The sequence below is a fragment of the Elephantulus edwardii genome, unplaced genomic scaffold, assembly GCF_000299155.1.
Source record: "Elephantulus edwardii isolate Elephantulus edwardi_28Jun2011 unplaced genomic scaffold, EleEdw1.0 scaffold00247, whole genome shotgun sequence".
Taxonomy (NCBI): Eukaryota; Metazoa; Chordata; class Mammalia; order Macroscelidea; family Macroscelididae; genus Elephantulus; species Elephantulus edwardii.
In genome coordinates this window covers 2,165,853-2,192,516 of record NW_006399997.1, presented here as the reverse complement: position 1 = coordinate 2,192,516, position 26,664 = coordinate 2,165,853, and the positions used below count along the sequence as shown (strand labels likewise).

General features: G+C 37.0%; 1 protein-coding gene across 1 annotated transcript in view; it reads left to right on the top strand.

The window, feature by feature from the left end:
• LOC102877087 (kelch domain-containing protein 1-like) overlaps positions 1-26,664 on the top strand; it is a 59,784-nt gene that overhangs the window by 12,274 nt on the left and 20,846 nt on the right. The window contains 9 exon segments of the mRNA XM_006899208.1: positions 160-230; positions 884-1,001; positions 1,383-1,501; positions 1,959-2,037; positions 12,543-12,626; positions 15,871-15,951; positions 16,545-16,603; positions 20,576-20,688; positions 26,047-26,119. Coding sequence (XP_006899270.1) covers positions 160-230; positions 884-1,001; positions 1,383-1,501; positions 1,959-2,037; positions 12,543-12,626; positions 15,871-15,951; positions 16,545-16,603; positions 20,576-20,688; positions 26,047-26,119 — 797 coding nt within the window.

Here is a 26,664-nt window from a genome sequence, read left to right as displayed (position 1 = left end):
AAAATAAAAAAAGAAAAAATTTGTATTGAAATGGATTAATAGTCTGCTTACAATTTTGTGTATTTTATTTACAATTGTTCTGTCTTGAGGAACCATATAAATACTGCCATGCAAACTTTTGGTTAACAAAACACATTTTTATGTATTTTATGTTTTTAGTCAATTGAAGATAATGAAGTATATTTGCCTAATGATGAAATTTGGACCTATGATATTGACAGTGGGTTGTGGTAAGTAATTATAGAAATTACAGAATGACAAAACTTAACATCTTAAAATATTTTTATAGACTACAGGTGATTTAAAGACTACAAACTACTATGGCATTTATTAAGTTGTTCCTCTTAGTGTTTAATTCTCTGTGGTTCCTTCTTTCCCTTGCTTTACCCTCTTTAAATCTTTTAAGGAAAGACAGGTCCTTGAAGAGGGACATCATGCTTGGTAGGGTGGAGGGACAGCGCAGGAGGGGAAGACCCTCTACGAGGTGGATTGATTCAGTGACTGGGGTAATCAGGATGGGTGTGTCAGAGGCAATGCAGTTGGGTCAGGATAGAGCAGGGTTTAGGGCTGTTGTACATAGGGTCGCTATGAGTCGCAAACGGCACATTACAACAACAACAACATAGTTCTGAATGCCAGTGCTATCTTTGAAGATTTTACTTTAATCCTAATTCACAGTTCTGATACCATGTGGGGGAAATTTTATAATTTTTTCAATAGGTTGAAGGTCCTTACCATGAATCTTCGATTTTCACAGTATTCACATGCCTTTACATTTAAATTAACAATCTCCACTGAAAAAGTACTCATGGTGCGGTGCTCAAGGGACATTTTTAGTTGTTTTTCTGGAAAATGATGGGATTCTGTATTGTTTTTGCTGCAGGACAATGCATCTAATGGAAGGAGAACTCCCTACCTCTATGTCAGGAAGCTGTGGTGCTTACATTAATGGAAAGCTGTATGTTTTTGGAGGATATGATGACAAAGGATACAGCAATCGAGTAATACATTCTTTTAATTTAAAAAGTGCTGCAAAACGTAATATTTAATATATCACTTCCTTTTCCAAGTTCACAAATATTTAAAAAAAGAATATTGGTTAAATTTGTGATTTTTGGAGCTAATTTGATGCAGCAGTCTTGCACTTCTTTCATATGTCTCTGCTTGAGAAATAACTACATACTCAGTTGATACTCATGCTGGCAAAAGATTCATTTCAATGTATTTTGTGTATCAGTTTTGCTTCCAAACTAACATTTTTAAATTCTATAATTAAAATTTTTTAATTATTTAAAAGAAGTAATATTATTGATTTTTAGAAGATAAAGCCTTCTGATAAAGAGTTATTGGATTGTGTTAATAATGTTTTCATCTTTTAAAAGCTTTATTTTGTTAATTTGCAAACAAGAGATGGAACATATGTTTGGGAAAAAATCACCAACTTTGAAGGACAACCACCGACACCACGTGATAAACTTTCTTGCTGGGTATATAAAGACAGGTAAGACTCCAGATGAGATGGGTTGATACAGTAACTGCGGCAGTGGTTGGTAGGTGTGGTCAGAATCAGTGAGACTAACTCAGGACAAGGTTCAGAGCTGCTGTACATAGGGTCGTTATGAGTCACTGGTGACTCAACAGCACATAGCAATGCAGCCTCTCTATGACTGTTAAAACCTCATTTGATTTTTCTTCAGATTTTTAGTGCTTTTTTCTTTTGCTGTTACACTAAGGATGAAAGCAGTAGAGTTTGTTTTTTCCTAATGAGGGCTCATCACTTTCTGAAATGTTGTACATTTAGATCTCTTTGTTCTTTTAGCTCACTAAATTTTTTTTAAACTATGATTTGTAGCTTATTTGACTTTTTGTTTGTTAGAATGAGAAAAATTATTTCTTTCAACCTTCCACAAACTGGAAATAAATGTCTTAAAATGTGACCTTTTGTATTTGTTTTCCAGGTTAATATATTTTGGTGGTTATGGGTGTAGGAGACACAATGAACTCCAAGATTGTTTTGATGTTCATGATGCATCTTGGGTAAGAGAATAATTGCTGTTTCTTCTCTAGTTTGTTGTTGTTGTTGTTGTGTGCCACTTAGCAGGACTTGATCCATAGCTCATCCTCCATAGGGTTTTCAGAAACAGAAAGATTGCTTATCTTTCTCCCAAATAAAATAGTCTGTCTTGGAGAGGATGAAACCAAATTTCCCTTTGGAGGCTAGTATTTTGAAGCTCTGTCTCACATACTTTGGTCATGTGGCCAGGAGGGACCAGTCCTTGGAGGAGGACATCATGCCCAGAAGGTTGGAGGGACAGCACAGGAGAGGAAGACCACGGATGAGATGGATTGATACAATAACTGAGACTTTGGGGGTAGGTGTGTCGGAGTTAGTGAGACTGGCTCAGAGTAGGGTAGGCATAAGAGCTGCTGTACATAGGTCAGGCGACTGGACAGCACATAATGATAACAACAAAAGATAATTTTAAAAACCAATGATCTTTTCATTAAGTTACAACTTAATGAACAAAGCAACCCTTCTCACTTACATCTTACTAGAGTGTACTGGCATTTGACTGTGGATCATATCAGACTAGGGCTAACATTGAGAAGAAAGGGAATCCAGAACACTTAATTGTGCTCATGTGAAACCTATACCAGACTGAGAAGCTGTTGTTCAAACAAAGCAAGGGAACATTGCATAGGTTAAAATCAGGAAGGATATTTATTGGGACTGTATGCTTTTTCCATACCTATTCAGTCTCTGGTGGCCTAGTGGCAAGAAGCTGCGCTACAATCCCAAAGGCATGCAATTTAAGGCTACTAGCTGCTCTGCAGAGGATGGGAAATCTCCTGTGTGATTAATTGCCTCTGAAAACCCACTGGAGGGTCAGCTATGGGTCAATTTCAACTCTACAGTACACAACAACAACATTCAGTCTCTATACTGAGCAAATAGTTCATGAAGCTGGACTCATCAAAGGAAGAGTGCTAATAACCTGAGTTATGCAAATGACACAACCTTGTTGTCAAGTGAAGAGGATTTGAAATGCTTGCTGTAGAAAATCAATAACTACCACCTTTGGTATGAATTATGTTTCAACATCACACAAACAAAGGTCCTCACCACAGGGCCAACAGATAATTATGATAGATGGAGAAAGGATTGAAGTTGTCAGTGATTTCATTCTGCTTGGATCAACAGTCAGCATCCTTGGAATAAGCAGTCAGGAGACATACTATCTTGAGAAAGTCCACTATCAGAGACCTCTCCAAAATACTGATGAGCAAGGAAGTCAGCTTGGAGACTATTGTGATTCTGGTGCAGGTCATGGTCTTTTCCATCATCTGATGGATATTGGATAAGGATGAAAGAAGAAGAATTGATGCCTTTGCGTTGTGATGTTGGAGGAGAGTACTGAATATTTCATGGACTGCCTCAAGAACAAACAGTTGTATCCTGGGAAAAGTGCATCCAGAGTGCTCCTTGGAGGCAAAGATGGTGAAGCTCTCTCTCATACTTTGGCATGTTGCTCGGAGAGGCTGTTTTTTGGAAGGGAACAACATGCTTGGAAAGAGGGAGTCGGCAAAAGAGAGGAAGGTATATTGCCAACCCATCAAGATGGATTGACACAGTGACTATAGCAGTGGGCTAAGTGTGTCAGAGATGATGGAGATGGTACAGGATAGGCCAGGGTTCTGTTGTTCATAGGATTGCTGTGAATCAGACTCTACTTGGCTGCATTTAACAAGAAGCAGCAGGATGTATTGGAACTCTGGTTGTTAAGGAATTACCCTCTCAACACTGAGACAGGTGGTTCAAATATGTGAAAATTCACTAAAGCATTAGCTATGAGTCTGTATCATCTTAATGGCAATGCATTTTATTTTCAGTGACAGCATAATTATTTTTGTACTATTGATATGAACATTCAACACTACTTAGTGTATACCTGCTTATATATGGTAATTCTTAAAAGTCTCCATGTTTTTACATGGTGTTTTAAGTTTTTAAAAGAAAGATACTTAACACTTTATTATTTGATGTATTAATTATAGTTGTGAGGCTGAGTTTACCATTATTTGTACCTCATTATATATAGTAACTCATCAATGAAATCATTCCCTTTTTTTCTCTAGCTACTAAAGTTAAAAGGGGCCCTGTTGGTAAGTGCTTAAATGCTCAGCCCCTAACCAGAAGGTTGGTGGTTCGAACTCACACCATGGGAGAATAATGTATAGTCGACTTTCATAAAGATTTATTACCTTGAAAGCCTTTGGTCAGTTCTAGCTGGCCTGTAAAATCAGTGTGAGTCATAATCAGCATGATGGCAATGAGTTTGGTGTTTAATATGATTAATTGATCTAATAAATATGTCCTGAATTTCCTATAGTAAGAATTTTGTTTTGTTTGTGTTTATTTACATTATGTAACAGTAAATTAGTTTACTTGACTTGTTTGAAAAATTTTGACAAAAATAACAATGTATTTCTGAAATAGAAAGTAAAAATTACAGAGTATGTTAGAGTCATAGAGAATTTCAGTAGTCTGAAAGATGCTGTTAAATACACTTCTTTTTTGTTCTGTTGTTAAATGCCATTGTGTCAGTTCTAATTCACAATGAACTTACATACAACAGAAAGAAATATTGCCCCATTTAGTTCCACCCTCAATGTTGTTTCTGTGTTTGAACTAATTTTTTTCATTCACTGTGTGATTGGATGTAGATCTCATTGCGGGTCATCCTCTTTTTTACTCTCTTTTTGATAAGCATGATAAGCAAGGACTAGGCCCTCCTGAAAACTTACTCAAAAGACGTGAGACAAAATCTTGCCTCACTCTCTTTAAAGGAACATTCTGTTTCTTCTTCTTCGCATATGTTTCTTTTTCTAACAGCCCATGAATTATTCTTCGTGTATTCAGTATTCTTCTTTAGTGCTATGATTGAAATGCATCAGTTCCTCTTTGGTATGTCCATGCTAATTTTTCTGCCTTTCACCTGTATATAAGGCAAATGAAAATATATACCAAGGCTTGAATAAGACACTCAAAGTGGCATCTTTAATTTTTAACATTTTAAAGTAATCCTTTGCAAAAACTATACTTTTGGAAGTAGTCACTCAAAAGATACTTAGGAATAAACGTAACTGGAGATACGATACCTACATAAGGACAACTCCAAAACTTTACTGTTAGGAATTAGTTAACTTTGGAATAATTTGGGGCAGAGGGAAGAAGAGCCAAAGCAAAGTTAAAATAAAAGTGCTGTTTCTACTGGAACCTTGCCAAACTAGCCAATAGAGCACAACCTGAGCTCATATAATGCAAAGAATCCAGCAGAGATCAAAAGCTAGTCTCTATCCAGTCAGAGCCAGGAGACATGTATATTGCCTTGTATGGAAGGCTGCAGGAGAGGGGGAAAAACTAGTCCTCATCCAATCTGAGTCAAGAGGCTTACACCTGTTACCTTATAAAGATGTCAGCACATCAGAAAGCTGGCATGTGTAGTAGGTAAGAAGACACTGTGACTTCATGCACAGTGGGCCAGAGTGGGAACCTTTAGCAATGTCATCCCATTGGTCTGGACACTACTATCCTTCATGTGCATAAAGCTAACCCTAAGAGGCTATATTAAGACCTAACTCCTTCATAACCTATTGTCTTCTCACTCCTTACCTTTCAGAGAAAGATCTGTTCCTGTCTCTGAAATGTTCTAGCTATTAAACTATCTTTATTTTCACTTCTTCACCTTCTTTTTTAGCAAGGTGGATGTTCCTGACCTTGACTGCCATTGAGTCTTCAGGGCCTTGGTCACACTCTACATGCTGCAACAAGGCCTTGACTCATGTCAGGATAACTTCAAGCAAGACAAATGACAGGTCTCTTTAGAGTCACTTAAAGTGCTCTAACACTGACCAGCACCTCTCTTACAAGCCACTAAAATTGTGGTGCACTCTCTGGTGCCTCTGTGACTCCAACCCACCTCTTGTCTCCCATCTGGCTCAATTCTTTGACTGAGTAAGGAAAACTGAAGCCAGGGTACTCATCACACACTAATACAGCTACAAGAAACATATATAAGTGGGGAAAAGATATCATGTTCATGGATCTGAAGAACTAGCATTGTGAAAATGGCAATGTTATCAACACTAGCCTATAGATACAGTGTAGTCACAATCTAGACCTAAACATCATTTTTCAGAGCGGTAGAAAAAATAATCACCAGTGCTATATGGAAAGGAAAGAAACCAGATAAGCAAAGTAATACTAAAGAGGAATAAATAATATGGGACCTTATATCCCTACTGCACAGCCACAGTAATCAAAACAGCCTGGTACTTGTACAGTGACAAATAGGTAAACTTATGGGTTAGAGATCCTAGAAATAAATCCATCCACCTATGGGAAGCTGATCTTTGACAAAGAAATGAAACCCATCAAGTGAGGAAAAGACAGCCTCCTTAACAAATTGTCGTATACTGTCATGTTAGAGCCAGTTCATCCATAGTTGACCCTCCGGTAGATTTTTAGAGTCAGTAAATTGCAATAGAGTAGATTGTCCATCTTTCTCCCAGGGAGCAGCTAATGGATTCGAATCATCTACCTTTCTATTGGCGATGCAGTTCTTTACCTCTCACTCACCAGAGCAAATAGTTTGGGTGTCTGTTTGTAGAAAATTGAAGTAAGATCCACACTTCACACTCTATACAATAACTTAAGATGGATCAAGGACCTTCTAGTAAAACCAAAGCTATAAAGATCGTTTAAAATATCGGGGCCAACTTTGAAGCCATATTCTATGGCATAGACTAAAAATTTTAACTGAAAATGTATAAGCAACAGAGGATAAACTATATAATTGAGACCTCTTAAAATTAAATCCTTATGTGCATCAAAAGACTTCCCCAGAAGAGTAAAAGGAGAGCCTAAATACTAGGAATAATATTTGGCAGTGATACATCTGGCAAGGAACTAATTTGTAAAACTTATTAAAAGCTCCAGCACTTAACAAGAAAAAGATAAACAACCCAATTACAAAATGAGCAGAGGGTATGAATAAACATTTCACTAAAGCAAGCATTCAGATGACCAGCATACACTTAGATGCAATTGAAAACAGTGATGAGACATCCTCTCATTCCAATAAAAATAGCACTGGTATAAAGAGAGCAGTCAACATGCTGGTGAAAGTGTGCAGAGTGTACTCTCATACACTGTAGGTGGGAATATAATTTTGACACTTAGAACTTTGGAAGTAGAAATACCATTTGATACACCAGTTCCACTACTAGGTGTATGTCCCAAGAAATAATGAACCACAACACAAATTGACATACCCAAGTTTATTTGCAGAACTATTTATAATAGCAAAGAGTTCAAAACAACCCAGGTGTTAATCAATGGCCACCGAAACTGGTACATTCCAATAGTTTTATGAAGTATTCTGTATCACCAACATATTTAAAAAGCTTATTAAATACTGCATAGCATGCGTGAATCTAGAACAGGTTATGTTAATATTAGTCAATCACAAAAGGTTAATGAATAGTATATTATTATTATTATTATTATTATTAAAAAGCTGAAGAAAATGTACAATAATTTTTTGATTTTTTGTGGGTTTTTTTATATATACAATAATTTTTTAATAGTCTGGAGACTAAGGTGCACCTTATCCAGGCTATAATCTTTGTAATTACTTGCTAATCATCAGAAAGCTGGACAATGACTAGGGATGATAAAAGGTGAATTGATACCTTTGCGCTGTGGTGCTGGAGAAGAGTATTGAATATACCATGGACTGCTAGGAAAACAAACAGGTTCATCCTAGAGAGGGTGAGACCAGGCTGCTCCTTGGAGGCAAAGATTCTGAAGCTTTGTGTGGCATACTTTGGACATGTTGCAAGGCAGAATCAGTCCTTGAAGAAAGACGAGAGAAGAAGACTCTGGATGAGATGGTTTGATTCAGTGATGGGTATTGCTGTAGGTGTGTCAGAGACAATAAGATTGGCACAAGATAGAGCAGGGTTTAGGGCTGTTGTACATAGGGGTGCTGTGAGTTGCCGGGGACTCAACAGCACATAACAACAACAGTGATAGGAAAGGAAGGAGAAGAGAGTAAAAATGAATAGGTAAGTTGGGTGAAAGGAAAGGCAATCTATAATAAGGAGCTTGTTCTGCATTATAATTAAGAGAACAAACAGGTTCATTCTGGAGAGGATGAATCAGACTGCTCCTTGGAGGCAAGGATTTTGAAGCTTTTTCCGACATGCTTTGGGCATATTGCCAGGAAGGATCAGTCCCTGGAGAGGGGCATCACGCTTGCAAGAGTGGAGGGACAACACAAGAGTGAAAGACCCTGGATGAGATGGATTGGCTCAGTGACTGGGGTAGTGATGGTAGGTGTGTCAGAGACAGTGAAGTTGGCTCAAGATAGAGCAGGATTCAGAGCAGTTGTACATAGGGTCACTCTGAGTTGCAAGTGACTCAACAGTACATAACAACAATAATCAGTTGTAATGTAAAATTTGCATGAAAAACCATTTTTAAAACTTCACTCAAATAGAAAAGGATTTTTTGCAAAAAACTTTTCCCAGTGTAATATGTCTTTGATTTCTTGATTGCTGTTTCAAATGGGCATTGGTTGTGGATTCAAGTAAAATGATATTGTTTATAACTTCATTTTTTTCCCTCCATTTATCATGATATGCTTTCTGGTTCAGCTGTCAAGATTTTTGTTTTCTCTATATTGAGGTGAAGATTGTCCTCTTTTATCTTCATTAGTACGTGATTTACGTCCTCTTTATTTTCAGAAAGTGAGATTGTGTCTATCATCTTACTATCACAAGTTAATAAAATTTCCCCCAATCCACATGCTGTTTTCTTCTTCATATAACCCAGTTTCTTTGAGTCATTTGTTCAGCAAATAGATTGAGTGAATGTGACGAAAGGATACAACCCTGACATACATCTTTCTTGGTTTTAAAGCACGCAGTAATCCTCATTCAGTTCAACAAACTGCCTCAGAGAGCTCTGGTGGCCTAGTGGCCAGAAGCTGCACTGCAATCCCAAAGACCCAAGGTTTGAGGCCACCAGCTGCTCCGTGGGAGAAGGATGGCCAATTTCCTCCCGTGCACTTAGCTAACTGCCTCTGAAAACCCTCTGGAGGATGAGCAATGGGTTGGTTCCGACTCTACGGTACACAACTAACTGCCTCATAGTCTATGTACAGGTTCCACTTGAGCACTACTAAGTATTCTGGAATTCCTGTTCTTCATGGTACTCATCATTTCTTATGACCCACATAGTCTAATGCCTTTACATAGTCAATGAAACACAGTATCTTTCTAATATTCTTTGCTTTCAGCCAAGATTGATCTGCCATCATGGTGGTATTCCTTTATTCTACATCCTCTTCTGATTCAGGCTTGAATTTGTGTCAGTTCCCTGTTGATATACTGCTGCAACCATTTTTTAATTGTCTCCAGAAAATGTTATGTGTGTGTGGTATTAATGATATTATAGATCTTTCTGCATTCCACTGGATAGCCTTTCTTTGAAAAAAAGTATGTGTATCTGTCTCTTCTAGTTGATTGACAGGGTAGCTGTCTTCCAAATTTCTTGGCATAACTGAGTGAGCACTTACTGCCATTGCATTCATTTGTTGAAGCCTCTCAATTGATATTCTGTCAGCTCAGGAACAGTATCTCCAGTTCAGCTTGGACTTTTTCTTTCAGCCCTGGTGGCTCTTGATCTATGTTGCCTCCTGAAATGCCTGAATGTTGCCCAGGCCTATTTGTTACAGTGATTCTCATTATTCTTTCTGTTTTCTCTTACTGCTTCTCATGTCATTCAGATTTTTACCCACAGTATCCTTTACTATTACAACTCAAAGCCTGACATTTTTCTTCAGTGCTTTTCAGCTTGAGAAATGTGAAATGTGTTCTTCCCTTTAGACTTTCTAACTATAGCTCTTTGTCTTCTGGAGCTGCCCTGGGAAATCTGCTTCTCAGCTGTTTGATGTCATAATTTCTTTCATTTTCTTTAGCTAATCTATGTTTAAGGCAAATTTAAGAGGTTTTTGATAGCCATTTTGGTCTTTTCTTTCATGTCTTTAGTGATCTTTCCCTTTTTGATGTATAATACCCTTGCTATTTCCCCATAACTTACCTGAGCTTTATTTATTGGCGTTCAGTGTATCTGATCTGTTCCTGAAATGGTCTCTTAAATCAGATGAGATACACTCGAGGTCATATTTTGGTTCTCATAAATCTGTTTTCATTTCTGTCAGTTTCTACTTGAACTTGCACATGAGCAGTTGACAGTCTGTTCTACAGTTAGCCCCTTGTCTTCTTACTGATGATTATGAGGCATCATTTTGAATTTTATTTTCCCCACAAATGTAGTTGGTTTGATTCCTGTATATTCTATCCAAAGATGTTCACATGTGTAGTCTTTCCATCTATGATACATCTGTCTTCATTGCAACAGTCAATCCATCTCATCTGGATTCTTCTTCTACCCTTCCAAGCATGATGTCTTTCTCCAAATGAGACAGAGCGTCAAAATCCTTGCCTTCAAGGAGAAATCTGATTTCACCCTCTCCGGTACAGACCTTTTTTGTTTTCTTAGAAGCCCATGGTATGTTCCATACTCTTCTCCAGGACCACAACTCAAAGGCATTGATTCTTCTTCTGTCATCCTTGTTCATTGGCCAGCTCTCAGATGCATAGCAAGCAATTGAGAAGACCATGGTCTGGGGAGGTGCGCTTTAGTCTCTATACTTAGGTTGTTGAAAAAGATATTTCCAGTGAATAGGTCATTGCTCTTACAAAATTTGTTCATATGACCTCCAACATCTTTTCTCTTTCCAAGATATATTTTCTAATTATTGTTGATTGTTCCTAGTTTTTGCATTCCAATCATCAATAAATATCAAAGCATCTTGTTTGCATATTTGATCAGTTTCAGACTGTAGAGTTTGGTAACAAGGTTCACCTTTGTCAGTAGTGGTTAGTTTGTAAATTTGAGTAATAGTTATAAGCTTCCTTGTTGGGTGTATGGTTGTTATCTTCTCACTGACAGTATTTGTCTAAAGAGGAGGAGATGGGCCAGGGAGGCACAGGGCCAGGAGTGTCTCTCTGAAAGGGCCAGAGGGAGTGAGAATAGCATAGAGCCCATAGTCCAGCCCTATGTTGCCTCTAGAGCCACACCAATAGCAAGAGGTTCTTGTATTCATTGCGGACTCACAGACACACAGCTGTGGTACTAACAATGGGCTATACTAGGGAAGGAGGTTGGAGAGTGGAGGAGGTAAAGAATAAGTTTTAGCCAAACAGTCCCACCGCACAATTCCTCAATTAGTCCAGGCTCCAGTTTTGGCTCAGCAGTCAAATCCAAATCATCCAACAAGGTTTGCCTCAGAGCAGTTATAAGTTAGCTTCTCCTTCAAACATCCAGAAAGAACAGCCAAACCTTTAACTGTGGCCAGCACAAATCCAAGAAGCCTGAGGACACTGTTTCTCCAAAGTAATGCCACAGTCTCTCACCACAAGGGTCTTGCTCTCACTAGGGTCTTTCCACCACAAACCTTACTCACTTCAAGTCTTGCTTGCCTCAAGTCTTGCTTGCCAAGGTGGGAAGCACTCTTTCTTACTCTAGCCCCACTCCTGTTGTTGATTTGGAAGACCATGTGTCTTCTGCAGTTAAGGTAGTCAGAGACCTGAGGCTAAAGGCTTAAAAAAAAAAAACGGAAAAAAAGAGCCAACTTTTAAGCTAACACCACAATATTATACTTCATTCAGGATAGATCTTGAAATGCTCTCTTTGATGATGAATAGAATTCTGTGCCACTTTGATTTGTCATTCCTAGTTAACCCATATGATTGATTTAGAATGGCCAATACAAGTTTGTTTTAACTCATTAATGCCCAGGGTGTCAATCTTCCTATTACATTTTTTTACAACTTCCAATTTTCCTTGATTCATACTTTTTATATACCACATTCTTATAGAAGTTTCTAGAACAAATAACATTTTCCACATTTTGAATCATGCAACATAAGCAAATGCAAGTCTCAGAAGCTTTACTCCATCAACATCACAATAGTGGATCCTGCTTTGAGGAGGCAACTTTTCCCTGGTCGTATTTCATATGACTTCTGATCTGATGGTCTCTTCTTGGTGCACTGTGTTAGACAGTGTTACACTACTATCCATAAGGTATTCATTGTCCAGTTTTATCACAAATTACTAGGTCCTTCTTCCTAGTCTATCTTAGTCTATGAGCTCCACTGAAACAATTGAGAGATCATCAATAAAACAGTTTTTTATAAATATTGCAAGCAATTATTGTTAGAAAAGTTGCCAGGAAATGCTACTGATAACTCTGGGAACCACACCTTTGTGAACTTATGGCATATGTATTAGCTTTATGACCATGGGAACAGTTCAGCTCTGAATATTATTTTACCAGTAAGTTTGAAAAAATTGTGACAATAATGTAAAAAGTTTATTTTAAAATGTTTAAATATTTCTCTTCTAGGAAGAGCAGATATTCTGGGGATGGCATAATGATGTCCATGTATTTGACACAAAAACACAGACTTGGTTTCAACCAGAAATTAAAGTGAGTATTGTAAAGTTACTTTTATTTTCATTGGTATTTCAAGAATCTTTTATTTTTATTGTTGTTGTTGTGTACCATCAAATCCAACTGACACAGGAGGAGATTGTCCCTCTTTCTCCAGAGGGACATCTGGTAGATTTGAACCACATGTCTTCAGGATTGCAGCCCAGCTTCTTGCCACTAGGCCACCAGAACTCTGTCAAGAATCCATTTTTGTTAACATTATTTGTATTTTAAGTAATTGAATCTATAATCATATACAGCATAGCTATATTGAGTACTGTTATCAGTGTTCTTTTTAAGAAATAAAATACCTTTTCCAGGTGAGCTAGAAATTTCTAGGAACGGTCTTTTTAAGAGGTATTGTCATCATTCTTTATGCACAATTGTAGTGCATACTTAATGAAGGGTTTTATAAAGTAATTTTATGACAAAGGAGATTATATTAAAAATCTCATGCTGCTTAAACTCTTGAATTCAGAATTATATTCAGTTATAGTATGTCGGAAATAAATTGTTGGACATTTTCATTTATTGGTGCCCAAATGCTAACCCATATTAGTTTCAGCAACAACAAATTATCCAATTATTATTTATTATTGCTTAAAGTAATTCAGAAAGCATACTGGAGTTGCTCACTTGGTGAAAGAGCTCGAGAGAACAGGGCCTCAGGAACTCAAGCAAATTACTCAATGCCATGAAAATATTTACTGTCTTCTCTTTGTCATCTTCTCCGTGCTTTTCTTTGTGTGTTGCCTTTGTTCTGTCCTCCTGAATATTGGTTGGCTCATTTAGCAGAGAATATAGCCCTGACTACACAAGCACTTCTTTATTTTGGTATTCCATTCTCTCAATGTCTGTTTATTTGTCCTAGAAAAAGACACTGGCTCTACTTGGGCATTTACTCACCATTTCTTTCATCAGTCCTGTTGATAAGAGGATAAATTGACAAGGCCTGATTCACATGTTTATCCTTAGGAAGACAGAGTACTGTGATTAGGAAACTCTGCAGAATGGAATATTGAGCCAAAAGTATTCACTAATTTGTATAAAGGAGATGTGATGGATAAGAGGTAAGGAATTGCACTGCCAATGCAAAGTTATGTGGTTCAAATCCATTCGCTGCTTCTTGGGAGAAAGATGGTACATTTCCTCCTGTGCTATCTACTGTCTCTGAAAATCCTCTGAAGGGTCAACCGGGGGTTGAATCTGACTTAATGATACTTAAAACAACAGTATGTATACGATACATACGTGATTAAATTACATATAATCAACTTCTTTTGATGGAAGTAATCAGAGGCCCTGAGTAAAATATTACATATTATAAGTTGGTCCTTAAGCATCCTTCTGGTGACCTACTGGTAGGAGGCTGCTCTGCCAACCTAAGGGTATGCAGTTCAAACCCACCAGATGCTCTGTAGGGGAAATATGGGGGCAGTCTCCTCCTGTATAGTTTCCAACCTCCGAAAACCCGCTGGAGGGTCAGCTATGATTCCAACTCAACGTCATACAAAAACTTCTTCCAAGCAGAGAATTTCAGATTTTTGTTGCCATTCTGTTTTGTTTACCCTGTTTGTAATTTTAGAACTGATTAAATAACAGTTGTTTATACATGTTGATGCAAATATCACTTGAAATTTAAATCAAGAGTTCCTGTGGTGGAGTTTTATCCACTAAGGTTTTGGTGGAACAGACTTACTTTTTCAGAATCTCTTAAGATTATGACACTGTATACTTACCATTTATGTTAGCCATGTGTGAGAGAAAGAGAATATTTAAATTTTTTTTTAAATCCCAGCTGACATTTACATGAAATCTTATTTTGCCAAATAATTTCTGTCATTTAAGAAAAATATTTTGTCCCTCAAATGAATAAGCTGAAATATTCCTGTGGTATATTTCATGCACAGTTTGAGGGGAGAGCATCTTTGTGTTGTCAAATGGATCCGGTCAATTCTTGCCTTTAGTATTAACTAAGTGCATGGAGACCATGTCCTTTACAGATTTAATCAGTGTGGAAGAAGAGGAAAGGGGGGAAAAGTGGGGAGAAGAGAAAGGGTTGTGGGAAGGGAGGGCAGCCCAGGCTGTTGAAATTTTAGAAACTGGCAAATAACCTTTTGTGTAAAATCTTTTAAGTTCAAAATGCAGAGATGGCTCTTTTTTTTAATTTTTTTATTCTTTTTCTTTTCTTTTCTTTTCTTTTTTTTTTAGAGACGGCTCTTTTAACTATGCTTTTCAATTCCACAGCTGCTGCCATTTAAATGCTAATAAAGGATTTCTACAGTAAAAAAAAAATATTTTAAGAAATAAAGGTTAGGGAGGATATACTTTATTCTTAAATTTGAGTATTTGTCCAAAATTAGTACTACTTATAATGGGAAAGTCTGCTGTCAGAGACCTTTCCAAAGTACTGAAGAGCAATGATGTCAGTCTGGAAACTAAGGTGTGCCTGATACAGGCCATGGTCTTTACAAGTACTTGCTATGCATCAGAGAGCTGGACAGTGACTAGGGATGATAATAGGAGAATTGATGCCTTTGATATGTGGTGCTGGAGAAGAATACTGAATATACCATGGACTGCTAGGAGAACAAACAAGTTTGTCCTAGAGAGAATGAAGCCAGACTGCTCCTTGGAGGCAAGGATTCTTCAGCTCCATCTGACGTACTTTGGACATGTTGCAAGGAAGGATCAGTCCTTGGAGAGGGACATCATGCTTGGGAGGGTGGAGAGACAGCACAGGAGAGAAAGACCCTCTATAAGATGGATTGATTCAGTCACTGAGGTAATGGGATAGGCACATTGGAGACAATAAGATTGGAAAGGGATAGAACAGGGTTAAGGGCTGTTGTACACAGAGTTGCTATGAGTCGCAGGCAACTCGATGGCACTTAACAACAACTTAATGGTCTTACGGAGTTCTGATGACTTGGTAGTAAGGAGCTATGCTTTTAACCCAAATATAAGATTGGAATTCACAAACTGCTCTGTCGGAGAAAGATGAGCAGACTCCTCCTATGTAGTTTACTGCCACTGAAAACCCGCTGGATGGTCAGCGATGCATCAGTTCTGACTCAACAATACATAATAGCAGCAATGATCTTGTACACTTGGGGTTTTAAATTAATAACTTAGTGTAATGATAATTTAGCAGTCAAATATTTCTCATAAGGGGCATAGGAATGTACCTTCATTACAGATGTTTCATAACTTTGTATTCTGTTCTGATTTCTGCTTGCAGGGTGTTCCACCCCAGCCACGGGCTGCACATACATGTGCCGTTCTTGGAAATAAGGGATATGTCTTTGGAGGACGTGTTTTGGTTGGTGTTTTTAATGAAAATCTTTTTATGTCTGGTTCTTTTTACAAAAAATAGAGCATCTTGTGGCGATTGGATATGGACTGAAAATATTAAAGAAAACCTTTTGTTGGAAAAAGAGTATCTTCTTATTTTGTGAAACAATTGAACACTTAAATGGGGATTAAATGGTAGTCAGTAATAATTTTTGTTTTCCTGTTCCCAAAACACATCATATACAAGTAATCACAGATTGTTGTGTTGTTGTTGTTGTTATAAATTATATTTTAAGGGAAGTCCTTTAAGGGAAGTGCATTATCAGAAAAATTTAATTTCTTTTTTTAAAAAATTTAATTTCTTATCATCAAAATCTACCCCTTTGACATGTCAACTTGATAGCTCTCTGTTAATTTTATTAGTAATTATAAGTTAGTTAGTACTTAACATTACCTAATATATAAGTTGCTCAGTAAAGCAGAGATAGTCTAATTTTAGTCTCAAATTATTTTAGTCTATGTGCTGCCAAAGCGAGCACATAGTCTCAAATTATTTTAAAGTTGAAATTTTACCCCATATAGTACAAAAATACTGACCAGTTGAACATGCTTTCATTTTAGCAAACTCGGATGAATGACTTACACTGTCTAAACTTAGATACCTGGACTTGGTCTGGAAGGTAAGTTTGAAATTGGAGTATTTTTATTAAAAAAATCTGAATATGTTTTATGCTGTAAGTATTTGTATGTATCTATGTGTTATGTCATAATCCAAATTGAGTTTTCTGAATTTAAACTGATCCTTTCAGTTCAAAGACTAGTTTTTTTTTTTTTACTGCAGCATCAGGTGCTTGAAGGTCTCTTCACTTTCTGCAAGCAAACTTGTGTCATGGCATAACACAGGTTGTTGATGAGTTTTCCTCCAATCCTAATGCCACATTCTTCATATAGCCCAGATTCTCCAAATACTTATTTAGCATACAGATTGAGTAAGTGTGGAGAAAGACACATCCCTTTTCTGATTTTAAGCCCCGAATACACACATTTCCTGATTTAAAACTTACGCAGTGTTCCCTTGTTCTGTGCAACTATTTATTCATCTATGCATAGGTTTCAAGAGCACAATTAAGTTTCCTGGAATTCCTATTTTTCTCCAATGTTATCTCTGATTTATTATGATCCACAGAGTTAACTGCTTTTGCATAGTCAATGAAATATAACTAAACATCTTGTAATATTCTTTTTCAGCCAAGACCCATCTGACATTAGTAATGATATTCCTTGTTCCACAGCCTCTTCTGAATCCAGCTTGAATTTATGAAAGTTCCCTGTTGATATTCTTAGTATTCCAGTTGGGTTTGAGTAATCTTCAGCAAAATTTTACCTGGGTGTGATATTAATAAAATTGTTTGATAATTTTCCACTATCTAGGAGCACCTTCTCTGGAATGGGAACAAATATGAATCTCTTCCTCTCAGTTAGACACATAATTGTTTTCCAATTTGGCATAGTTTAGCAAGCATGTCTTACTCAGTTTTGGTGAGCAAGGTGGTATCATCTGTATAACACAAGTTGTTGATGAGTCTTTCTCTAATCCTTTTGCCACATTCTTCTTTATAAAGTCTTTCTCTTGAGTGATCTATTCAGCACATAGTTGAACAGGTATGGAGAGTGGATAGATTGCTGATGCACTCCCTTCTTGATTTTGAACGTTGTAGTATTATTCCCTTGCTCTTTTTGGACAATAGCTTCTTGGTCTAGATTAAGATTTCATATGAGCACAATCAAGTGTTCTGGGATTCCCAATCTTCTCAATGTTAGCCACAATTTTTTGTGATCCACACAGTCAAATGCCTTGACATTGTTGATAAAACACAAGTAGATATCCTTCTGGTACTCTCTGCTTTCAGCTAAGAGTCATCTGACATCAGAAGTGATATTCCTAGTGTCATGGCCTGTTCTTCTAAACCCTGCTTGTACTTTTGGCATCTCTGTGTCAGTGTACTGTTGAAGTCATTTTTGGATAATCTTCAGCAAGACTTTTCTCGCATCTGATGTTAATGATCCTGTTTGATAATTTCCACATTTTGTTGGGTTACCTTTTTTTGTGAACAGAAATAAATACGGATCTCTTCTAGTCAGTTGGCCAAGGTTTCTGTATTCCAGATTATTTGACAAAACTTGCAATAATTTTCTGCTTTCTTCATGGATAATGTCCTTTGTGTTATCCTGTAACTCAGCTGGTTTAAATACTCTGTTTTTAGTATTTAGTGCATCAGATCTGTTTTTGACGTATTTAAATTCAGGTAGGAGAATGTAATGGTTGTATTTTGGTTCTCATGAACTTACTTTAATTTTCTTTAGTTTTAATTTGTACTTGTATTTGAGTTTATTTCATCTTGGCATTGCTTTAACTGCCAGTATTTAGCTTCTCCCTGGGCCAGTTGGCAGCATTATGATAGATGGTGAAGATATTGAGATTGTTAACAGCCTTATTTCGCTTGGGTCCACAGTCAGCATTTTTGGTACCAGCAGCCAGGAAATCAAGAGATGAATTATGTTGAGGAAGTTGGCTGGCAGGGACATCTCCAGAGTACTGAAGAGCAACGACATCAATCTGGAGACTAAGGTGCACCTGGTCCTGGCCATAGTCTTCACAGTTGCTTACTATGCATCTGAGAGCTGGACAGTGACTAGGGATAATAGAAAGAGAATTGATTCCTTTGAGCTGTGGTGCTGGAGAAGAGTGTTGACTATACCATGGACTGCCAGAAGAGCAAACGGGTTCATCCTGGAGAGGGTAAAACCAGGCTACTCCTTGGAGGCAAGGATTCTGAGGCTTTGTTTGACAAACTTTGGGCTTGTTGCAAGGAGGGACCAGTCCTTGGAGAGGGACATCATGTTTGGAAGGGTGAAGGGACAGAGAAAATGAGGGAGAGCATCGATGAGATGGATTGATTCAGTGACTGAAGTAAGGAGGGTAGGTGTGTCAGAGATAGTAAACTTGACACAGGATAGAGCAGGTTTCAGAGCTGTTGTACATGGGATTGCTATCAGTTGCAAGCAACTCGACAGCACATAGCAACAATAACTTGTCTCTTTCCACAGTGTGAAGTGTGTACACAACTTTGAAACACTTCATTGCTATTGAGTTGGAACCAAGTCATCATTGACCCTGTAGCAGGTTTTTAGAGGCTGTAAGTCACATGCAAGGAGATTGCTTATGTTTCTCATTTGGAGCAGCTAGTGGATTTAAACTGTGTACCTTTAAGTTGGCAACAAAGCTCTATACCCACGAGACCACCAGAGCTCACTTCAATGTATTTAGTCAACATTTATGTGTGTGTCTTTTTAAATATTTGCAAGAAATCAATTAATAATTGTTCAAAATTCTGTCATATTATCTCCAGCTTTCTTTCTGTCACCAAGGCCATATTTTCTAACTACCTACTTTCTCTTCTTTTTGTTTCTGAGTTTTCCATTTCATTCACCTATTATTATTAATGCCTTTTTATCACATATTCAATCCATTTCAGATTGCGAAAGTTGATAGAAATCCTCAATTTTTTCATCTTTGGCGTTAGTGGTTAGTGCATATTGTTGAGTAATTGTATTAATAAGTCTTCCTTGTATGTGTATGGATAGAACCCTATCATTCAAAGCATTATACTTCAGGATAGATCTTGAAATGTTCTTTTTGGATATGAATGTGACACCATTCCTCTTTAGTTTGTCATTCCAGGTATAGATGATCACATGATTGATTCTAAATGCCAAATTCCAGTCTTCCTCATCTCATTAAAACCTAGGATGGTGATGTTTTCTATGTCTTACATTTAATTTTTGACAACTTAAATTTTTCCTAGATTCATGCTTTGTACCATATGTCTGTTCCAAATATTAATGGATATTTCCAATAGTTTCTCATCATTTTGAGTCTTGCACATCACCAAATAAAGATTCTTCATTGTGTAAAAGTGTTATTCCATATTATTTAGATAGACTCTATTTTGAGGAGGTAGCTCTATCCCAGTAGCATTTGAATTCCTCCAACCTAAGCAGCTTATCCTCTGACAGTAAATCTAGAATTACATTTTGTTTCTTATTTATAGGGTTTTCAAAGACCTGTTATTTCAGAAATTGATGTCCAGTCTTTCTTCTGTAGTCTATGTTATTCTAGTAACTCTGTTGAGACCTGACTAATATGGGTGACCTTGTTGGTATTTGAAAAATCTGTGACACACCTTTCATCATCACAGCAGCACACAGGCCACCACAGTAAATCAAACTGACAGATGAGTGATTCTGTAAAGTTAAAGATAAGAAAAGAATTATGTTGGGTAAAACTGAGGAAGGAGTGATTAACCAGGTAAAAAGATGCTAGGGATGCCTTGTGAATTAACTGGAAATGTGACTTTCAAAATGTTTATTCTGTGGTCTTTGATCATGTGATATAGACATTAAATGGAAAGAGATTATTTAAATCATCTAAGAATTTACAAATTTTTTTTAAATGCTTATTTTGGTCGGATTGGTAAAATACTCTTTTAGAGTGCTAAGGAAAGTTTTTTGCCTTTAAGATCTGAGACAATCAAAGATGTTTCATTTGGACTAACAATACTGAGATTCAGATTTTTTTTCCTTTGCTACAGGATTCCTATTAATGGAGAAAATCCAAAACATCGTTCATGGCATACATTAACACCAATAGCTGATGATAAGCTTTTCTTATTTGGTGGACTAAGTGCAGAGAATATACCATTAAGTAAGTAATTTAAAGTTAAGTCTACGATTATATGTTTCCTTTTTCTTTAATTGTAATTGGTACCTAAAATGTGTTTCTATTCCTCCTGTCTGGTTTTCTGGTTTACCTTTATCTGTATGATAAAACTGCATTGAGATGTGGAAGATCTCTCTTCTTTTGTACCCTTGGGCCTCCATGCTCTCCTATTTTGTAGATATTGAGAAAAGGAATGGTAGTTGAATCTAGATAAAGTCAAGTCCTTTTCAAGTTCCATATTCGGTGAATATCTTTCTCCTGATTTTTGGTCCAGAAGCTTATTCTGTAGGCTGGAATGGAAATTAGAAGAGCAACCTTTCTGCAGAAGGTTTTAGAAATAAAAAGTGGGAAAGTCAGTTTCTGCTGCTTTTGCTCTTTCCTTCTGCAGAACTATAAGGAAAGTGCTCAGCTAGAATTTTTACTCTTATTTCTTCTGATTCTTACCCCTTCTGGCTGTAGGTTTGGTACTTGAGTTCACTTTCACAATAGCACTGCGGTATCAGGTAAATTAATGACCAAGAATTTCTAGTTCTTTTTTGACATGTTGAATGTGTTGTATTTTTTAACCCAGAAGTTTTATAAGGCTAGAGGAATTTCATTTAAGATCTCTATATATCAAAATTATTCTACCATTTTATATACCAGTTAGAAGCAACTTTATTTTTTAATAAAAATTTGTTGAGCAAAACTGTATCTGCAGTCTGCTGGAAACTAGAAGTACGTACATGCTCTAGAGAATTCTCTGATTGGACAAAGAGTAACTCTTAGTAGGAGAATGAATTAGTTATTCTTACAGATTATTACAGTTTTCCAATTTGTAGAGTATTTTAATTAAACAGTACGTGGTATCTTAACTAAACGTAAGGTCTGTACATTTCACTAGGAAGTTTGGGACGACAGTTCTGAACCCTGTCCTATTCTGTGCCATCCTCATCATCTCTGACACACTCGAGCCCATTGCTGCAGTCACTGTGTCAGTCCACCTGGTTGAGGATCTCTTCACCTTTCCAAGCATGATGTCCCTCTCTAAGGAATAGCCCCTCCTAGCAGCATGCCCTAAGTGTGAGAGACAAAGTTTTGCCATCTTTGCCTCCAAGTGGCACTCTGGCTTCACCTTCTCCAAGACATACTTGTTCTTTTGGCATTCCATAAGATATTCTTCAACACCACAGCTCAAAGGCATCAATTTGTCTTCTATAATCCTTAGTTAGGGACCTTTCCAAATTATTTGAGAAGTCAGGTTGAAGACTAGAGTGCATCAGATTCAGGCCATAGACTTTCCAATTACTGGCTATACATCCAAGAGCTGGACAATGAATAAGGATGACAGAAAAAGAATTTATGCCTTTGAGCTTCAGTGTTGGAGAAGGGCACTGAACATCCCATGGATGGCCAAGAGAATGAACAGATATGAGGCTTTGCCTCATATACTTTGAACATTTTGCTAGGAGGTGCTATTCCTTAGAGAAGGACATGACACTGGGAAGGGTGGATCAGTGAAGAAGAGGAAGACCCTCAACCAGGTGGATTGATACAGTGATTGCTGGAATGGGCTCTTGTGTGTCAGGAAATGTGAGGATGGCGCAAGATATAACAGGGTTCAGATCTTTCATTCATAGGGTTGAGTCATATTCGACTCAACAACACCTAATGACAGCAAAGCAATCCTTATTTATTCTCCAGTTCTCAGATGCATAGCAAGTGACTGAAAAAAAAAATGGCCTGAATTAGGTGCACCTTATTGCTCCTCAGAATTTGCAGAGGTCGCTCTCTGACTACAGACTTTCTCAGTGCAATACATCTCCTGATACAAAGTTTATTGATCGTGGGTCTAAGATGAAGTCATTAACAATTTCTATCTTTTTTCCCCTTCATCATGATGTTGCCTGTCAGTGGCGAGGATTTTTCTTTTCTTGATGTTGAGATGCAATCTGTTTGAAGACTGTGGAGTTTGACCTTCTGCAGCAAGTGTTTCAAATCCTCCTCAGCTTTCAACAAGCAAGATTCTGTCATCTGTATAACAAATGTTATTGATGAGTCTTCCTCTAATCCTGATGACACATTTCTTTTTCATAGAATCCAGCTTCTCAAATGATTTTCTCAGCTTCAGTGCAGCTTGAATATTTTCCTTCATTACCATTATTGGTTTTTGATCGTATGGTATTTCCTGAAATATTTCAATATTGATCATTCTTTTTGGTACCATGATTCTGTGTATTCCCTCTATCTTCTTTTGATGTTTCCTGGATCATTCAAGATTTTGTCCATAGAATCTCTCTCAGAAACTCAAGGCTTGAATTTTTTTTTTCAGTTATTTCAGCTTCATAAATGCTGAGCAAATTCTTTCCCTTTCTATTCTGCAATTCTAGATCTCTGCACATTCTGTTATAGTAGTTTGCTTTGTCTTCCAAACCTGCCTTTTGACATCTTCTTTTCAACTATTTTATTTCAGCATCTCTTCTCCTTGTTTTGGCTTCTTGACACTAGTACCATTTTCAAAATCTCTTCTGACATCCATTTTGGATTTTTATTTCTCCTCTGTCTTTTTAGTGACTTTTTGCTCTCTTCATGGATGATATCCTTGATAGCATCCCATAACTCATCTAGTCTTCAATTATTGGTGGTCAGTACTTCAAATCTGTTCTAAAGATGATTTTTTGTTTTGTTTGTTTTTTCACTTTTATTATTTTTGTATGCGTGTACCGTCAAATCAGATCTGACTGGTACAGGAGGAGATTGCCCCTCCTTCCCCGGCAGAGCATCTGGTGGTAAAGATGATTTTTTTAAATTTTTATTTTATTGTTTGTGTGTACCAACAAATCAGATCTGACTGGTACAAGAGGAGATTGTCCCTCCTTTCCCGGCAGAGCATCTGGTGGATTCGAACCATGCTCCTCTGGGATTGCAGTGCAGCTTCTTGCTCCCCCTCTAAAGATGATTTTAAAATTCAGTTTGGATAGACTCAAGATCATATTTTGGTTTTCATGTACTTGTTTTCGTTTTCTTCAGCTTCAAGTTGAACTTGCACATGAGTAAGTGATGGTATGTTCCACAGTCAGAACATGTAGTCAGTATGATTCATTTGCAGCCCTTCTGGTGCAGTCCAATAAGTCACTTTTTGTGTTTTCTTAAAGAAAAGATATTTGTGATGAATAAATCACTAAACATAAAATTCTATAATTCTATTTTTAGCTTCATTTCTGTCACCAAGTTCGTACTTACTAACGACTCTTCCTTCTTAATTGTTTCCAACTTTTGCATTCCATTTACCAATTATCATTATTGCATCTGATTACATGTTTGGTCAATTTCAAACTGCAAAATTTGATAAAAATCTTCAATTTCCACCTCTTTGCCAGTAGCTGTTGGTGAATATATTTTAATTATTTGAATAATAGTCATATTAACAGGTCTTGTATTTCAGGATAGAACTTGAAGTTGTCTTTTTAACTATGAACACAACACCATTCTTACTCTGTTTTTCATTCCTGGCATAGTATACTATGTGATTGTCTGATTCAAAGTGGCTAAAACCGATTCATCTCATCTCATTAATGCTTAGAAAGTTGATGTCATTTAATTTTTCACAGCTTCTAGTTTTCCATCATCCATACTTCATACATTCCATGTCCCAACTATTAATGTTTGCAGTTGTTTCTTCTCATTTTGATTCACTTCCAATTGGAATACCTCTAATACTATAACTGTCAATGTTCCTCCGTTGTTCACAGGGTTCTCAGAGCCCTGTTCTTTCAGAAATGGAGAGCCAGTTCTTCTTCAGAGCTCCATTAAAACCTGTCCAACATGGGTGATCCCTTTGGTGTTTGACACACTAATGGACAGCTTTTAGCAACACAGCAACTTAGAAGTTACCTCAGCACAGCAAACTTAGACAAGTGCTATACTAATTAGAACTATGATAAGCAAACAAGAATACAGATACTCAAGCTACAAAGTAATTAGCAATATGCAGATCAATCTCCCAATACAGCAAACTGACCTAAGTCTCACAGTTTAGGAAGGTCTGTCCGAGACCCAGGTACTAGCTTTTTTAAAAAGTGTGTGTGTGTGTGTGTGTGTGTGTGTGTGTGTGTGTACCATCAAATCAGATCTGACTGGTACAGGAGGAGATTGCCCCTCCTTCTTCAGCAGAGCATCTGGTGGATTTGAACCATATACCTCTGGGATTATAGTACAGCTTCTTGCCACTTGGCCACCAGAGCTCCCTAGGTACTAACTTTAAAGAAGGCTTTCTCTCTCTGGGGAATCTGGAGGAAGGTCCTTGTCTCCGAGCTTCTGCTCCAGGACTGTCCTTCTGTGGCCTGGAGTCTGCTCTTACACCAGATTAGGCACACCAAATATCATGGGGTAGGGATCATCTAAGGACAGTAGTGATATGTCAAGATGGGCCCCAGGGTGGGTGCTGGAGCCTTCCAGCTAAGGCACACAGGACTTTATCCTAATGTCCCAGGTAAGGGCGATAACTCAGCTGGATCCTGTATTGTGTTTTTAATTTCTATTTGTAGTTTTGATCACTGGCTTACAGGAAATTAAATTTTCTGCCTCTTAGCCTGGTAGCCTAGTAGGTGGAATTGTGCTGCCAATCCAAAGGAATATGGTTTGAATCTACCAGCTGCTCTGTGTGAGAAAGAAGGACAATCTCTTCTCATGCTATCACAACTTCTGAAAACCTACTGGTTGTTGTTGCTGTTCTGTACCATCAAGACAGAACTAACTCAAAACTCATCTTTCCATGGGTTTTCAGAGGCAGTTAATCACACAGGAGGAGATTACCCACCTTCCTCTTGCAGAGCAACTGGTGGTTGTGAACTGACTGGCTTTGGGTTAACAGTGAAGTTCTGGAGGGTTAGCTATAAGTCAGTTCTGACTCCAGGGCACACAACTACAATAGCTCTTAGTCTAGTCAGTTTACCCTCCTTATATCTACATGTTCTATTTAACATGTAGTTATATGCATATTAGATAACACAAAGAAATTGTTTTGTTTTGTTAACTATTATAGTGACATTATAGTTATATCAATAAATATTGCCCACATTCTTTAAGAGTGCTTTGGAATTCTTAGTGGAGGAAATGGTAGATGATTTGTTTTCAGATAAAACAAAAGGAGATAAATACTGTATGTGTGGCAAAATCTTGATAGTTGTTGAATCAGGAATACGTAGACATTCACTCTACTTATATATATATATTTAAACTTTTTAAGGTAAAATAGGCACATTCACATAAAAGATAGTTGTATGAATATAGTTTGGTAAACTTGGAAAAGAATTAAAATTTTGTCTCAAAGACCCAGTCTTAATTTCTGAACTGTCATTTCAGGTGATGGTTGGATTCATAATGTCATAACAAATTGTTGGAAACAACTTACACACTTACCTAAAACAAGACCCAGGTAGGTCTAGAATTTGGGAAATAGTAAAATAGTTAATAATTTTAAAGTATTATAGCACTGAATTTAGAGTATTTGTCATTAAAGCCCTAAACCAACAGAAAGGATATCTTTCCAGTAAATTTCATCTTCCTAAATAATTGTTCTTTTAATTACATTATTATTATTATTAGAAATTATTAATCTTGTTTCACTCATATTATCATAAACATATTCAGGCTAATGCATATTTTAAATAAATTTGCCTTATAATTTTTTTAAAAACTACAATAATCAGAAATATAAAGTTAGTATTTGTATCAAATAGACAAGAATGGGTGTTAACTTTTGTAGTAGTAATTTTTTTTCAAAGACATTTCAGGCAATATAAAAGAAAATATGCTTTTATGTTGATACAGTAGATAGTAGATGGCACATTATTAATTCTGATCTATAGTATTTATTTTTTTAAATGTTCTTTATTTTGGTATGCAGTTAGTTAAAAATAGAAAACAAGATGATATTAGAATATAACAATGATAGTATTATAATTCTTAATTATTTCTAAT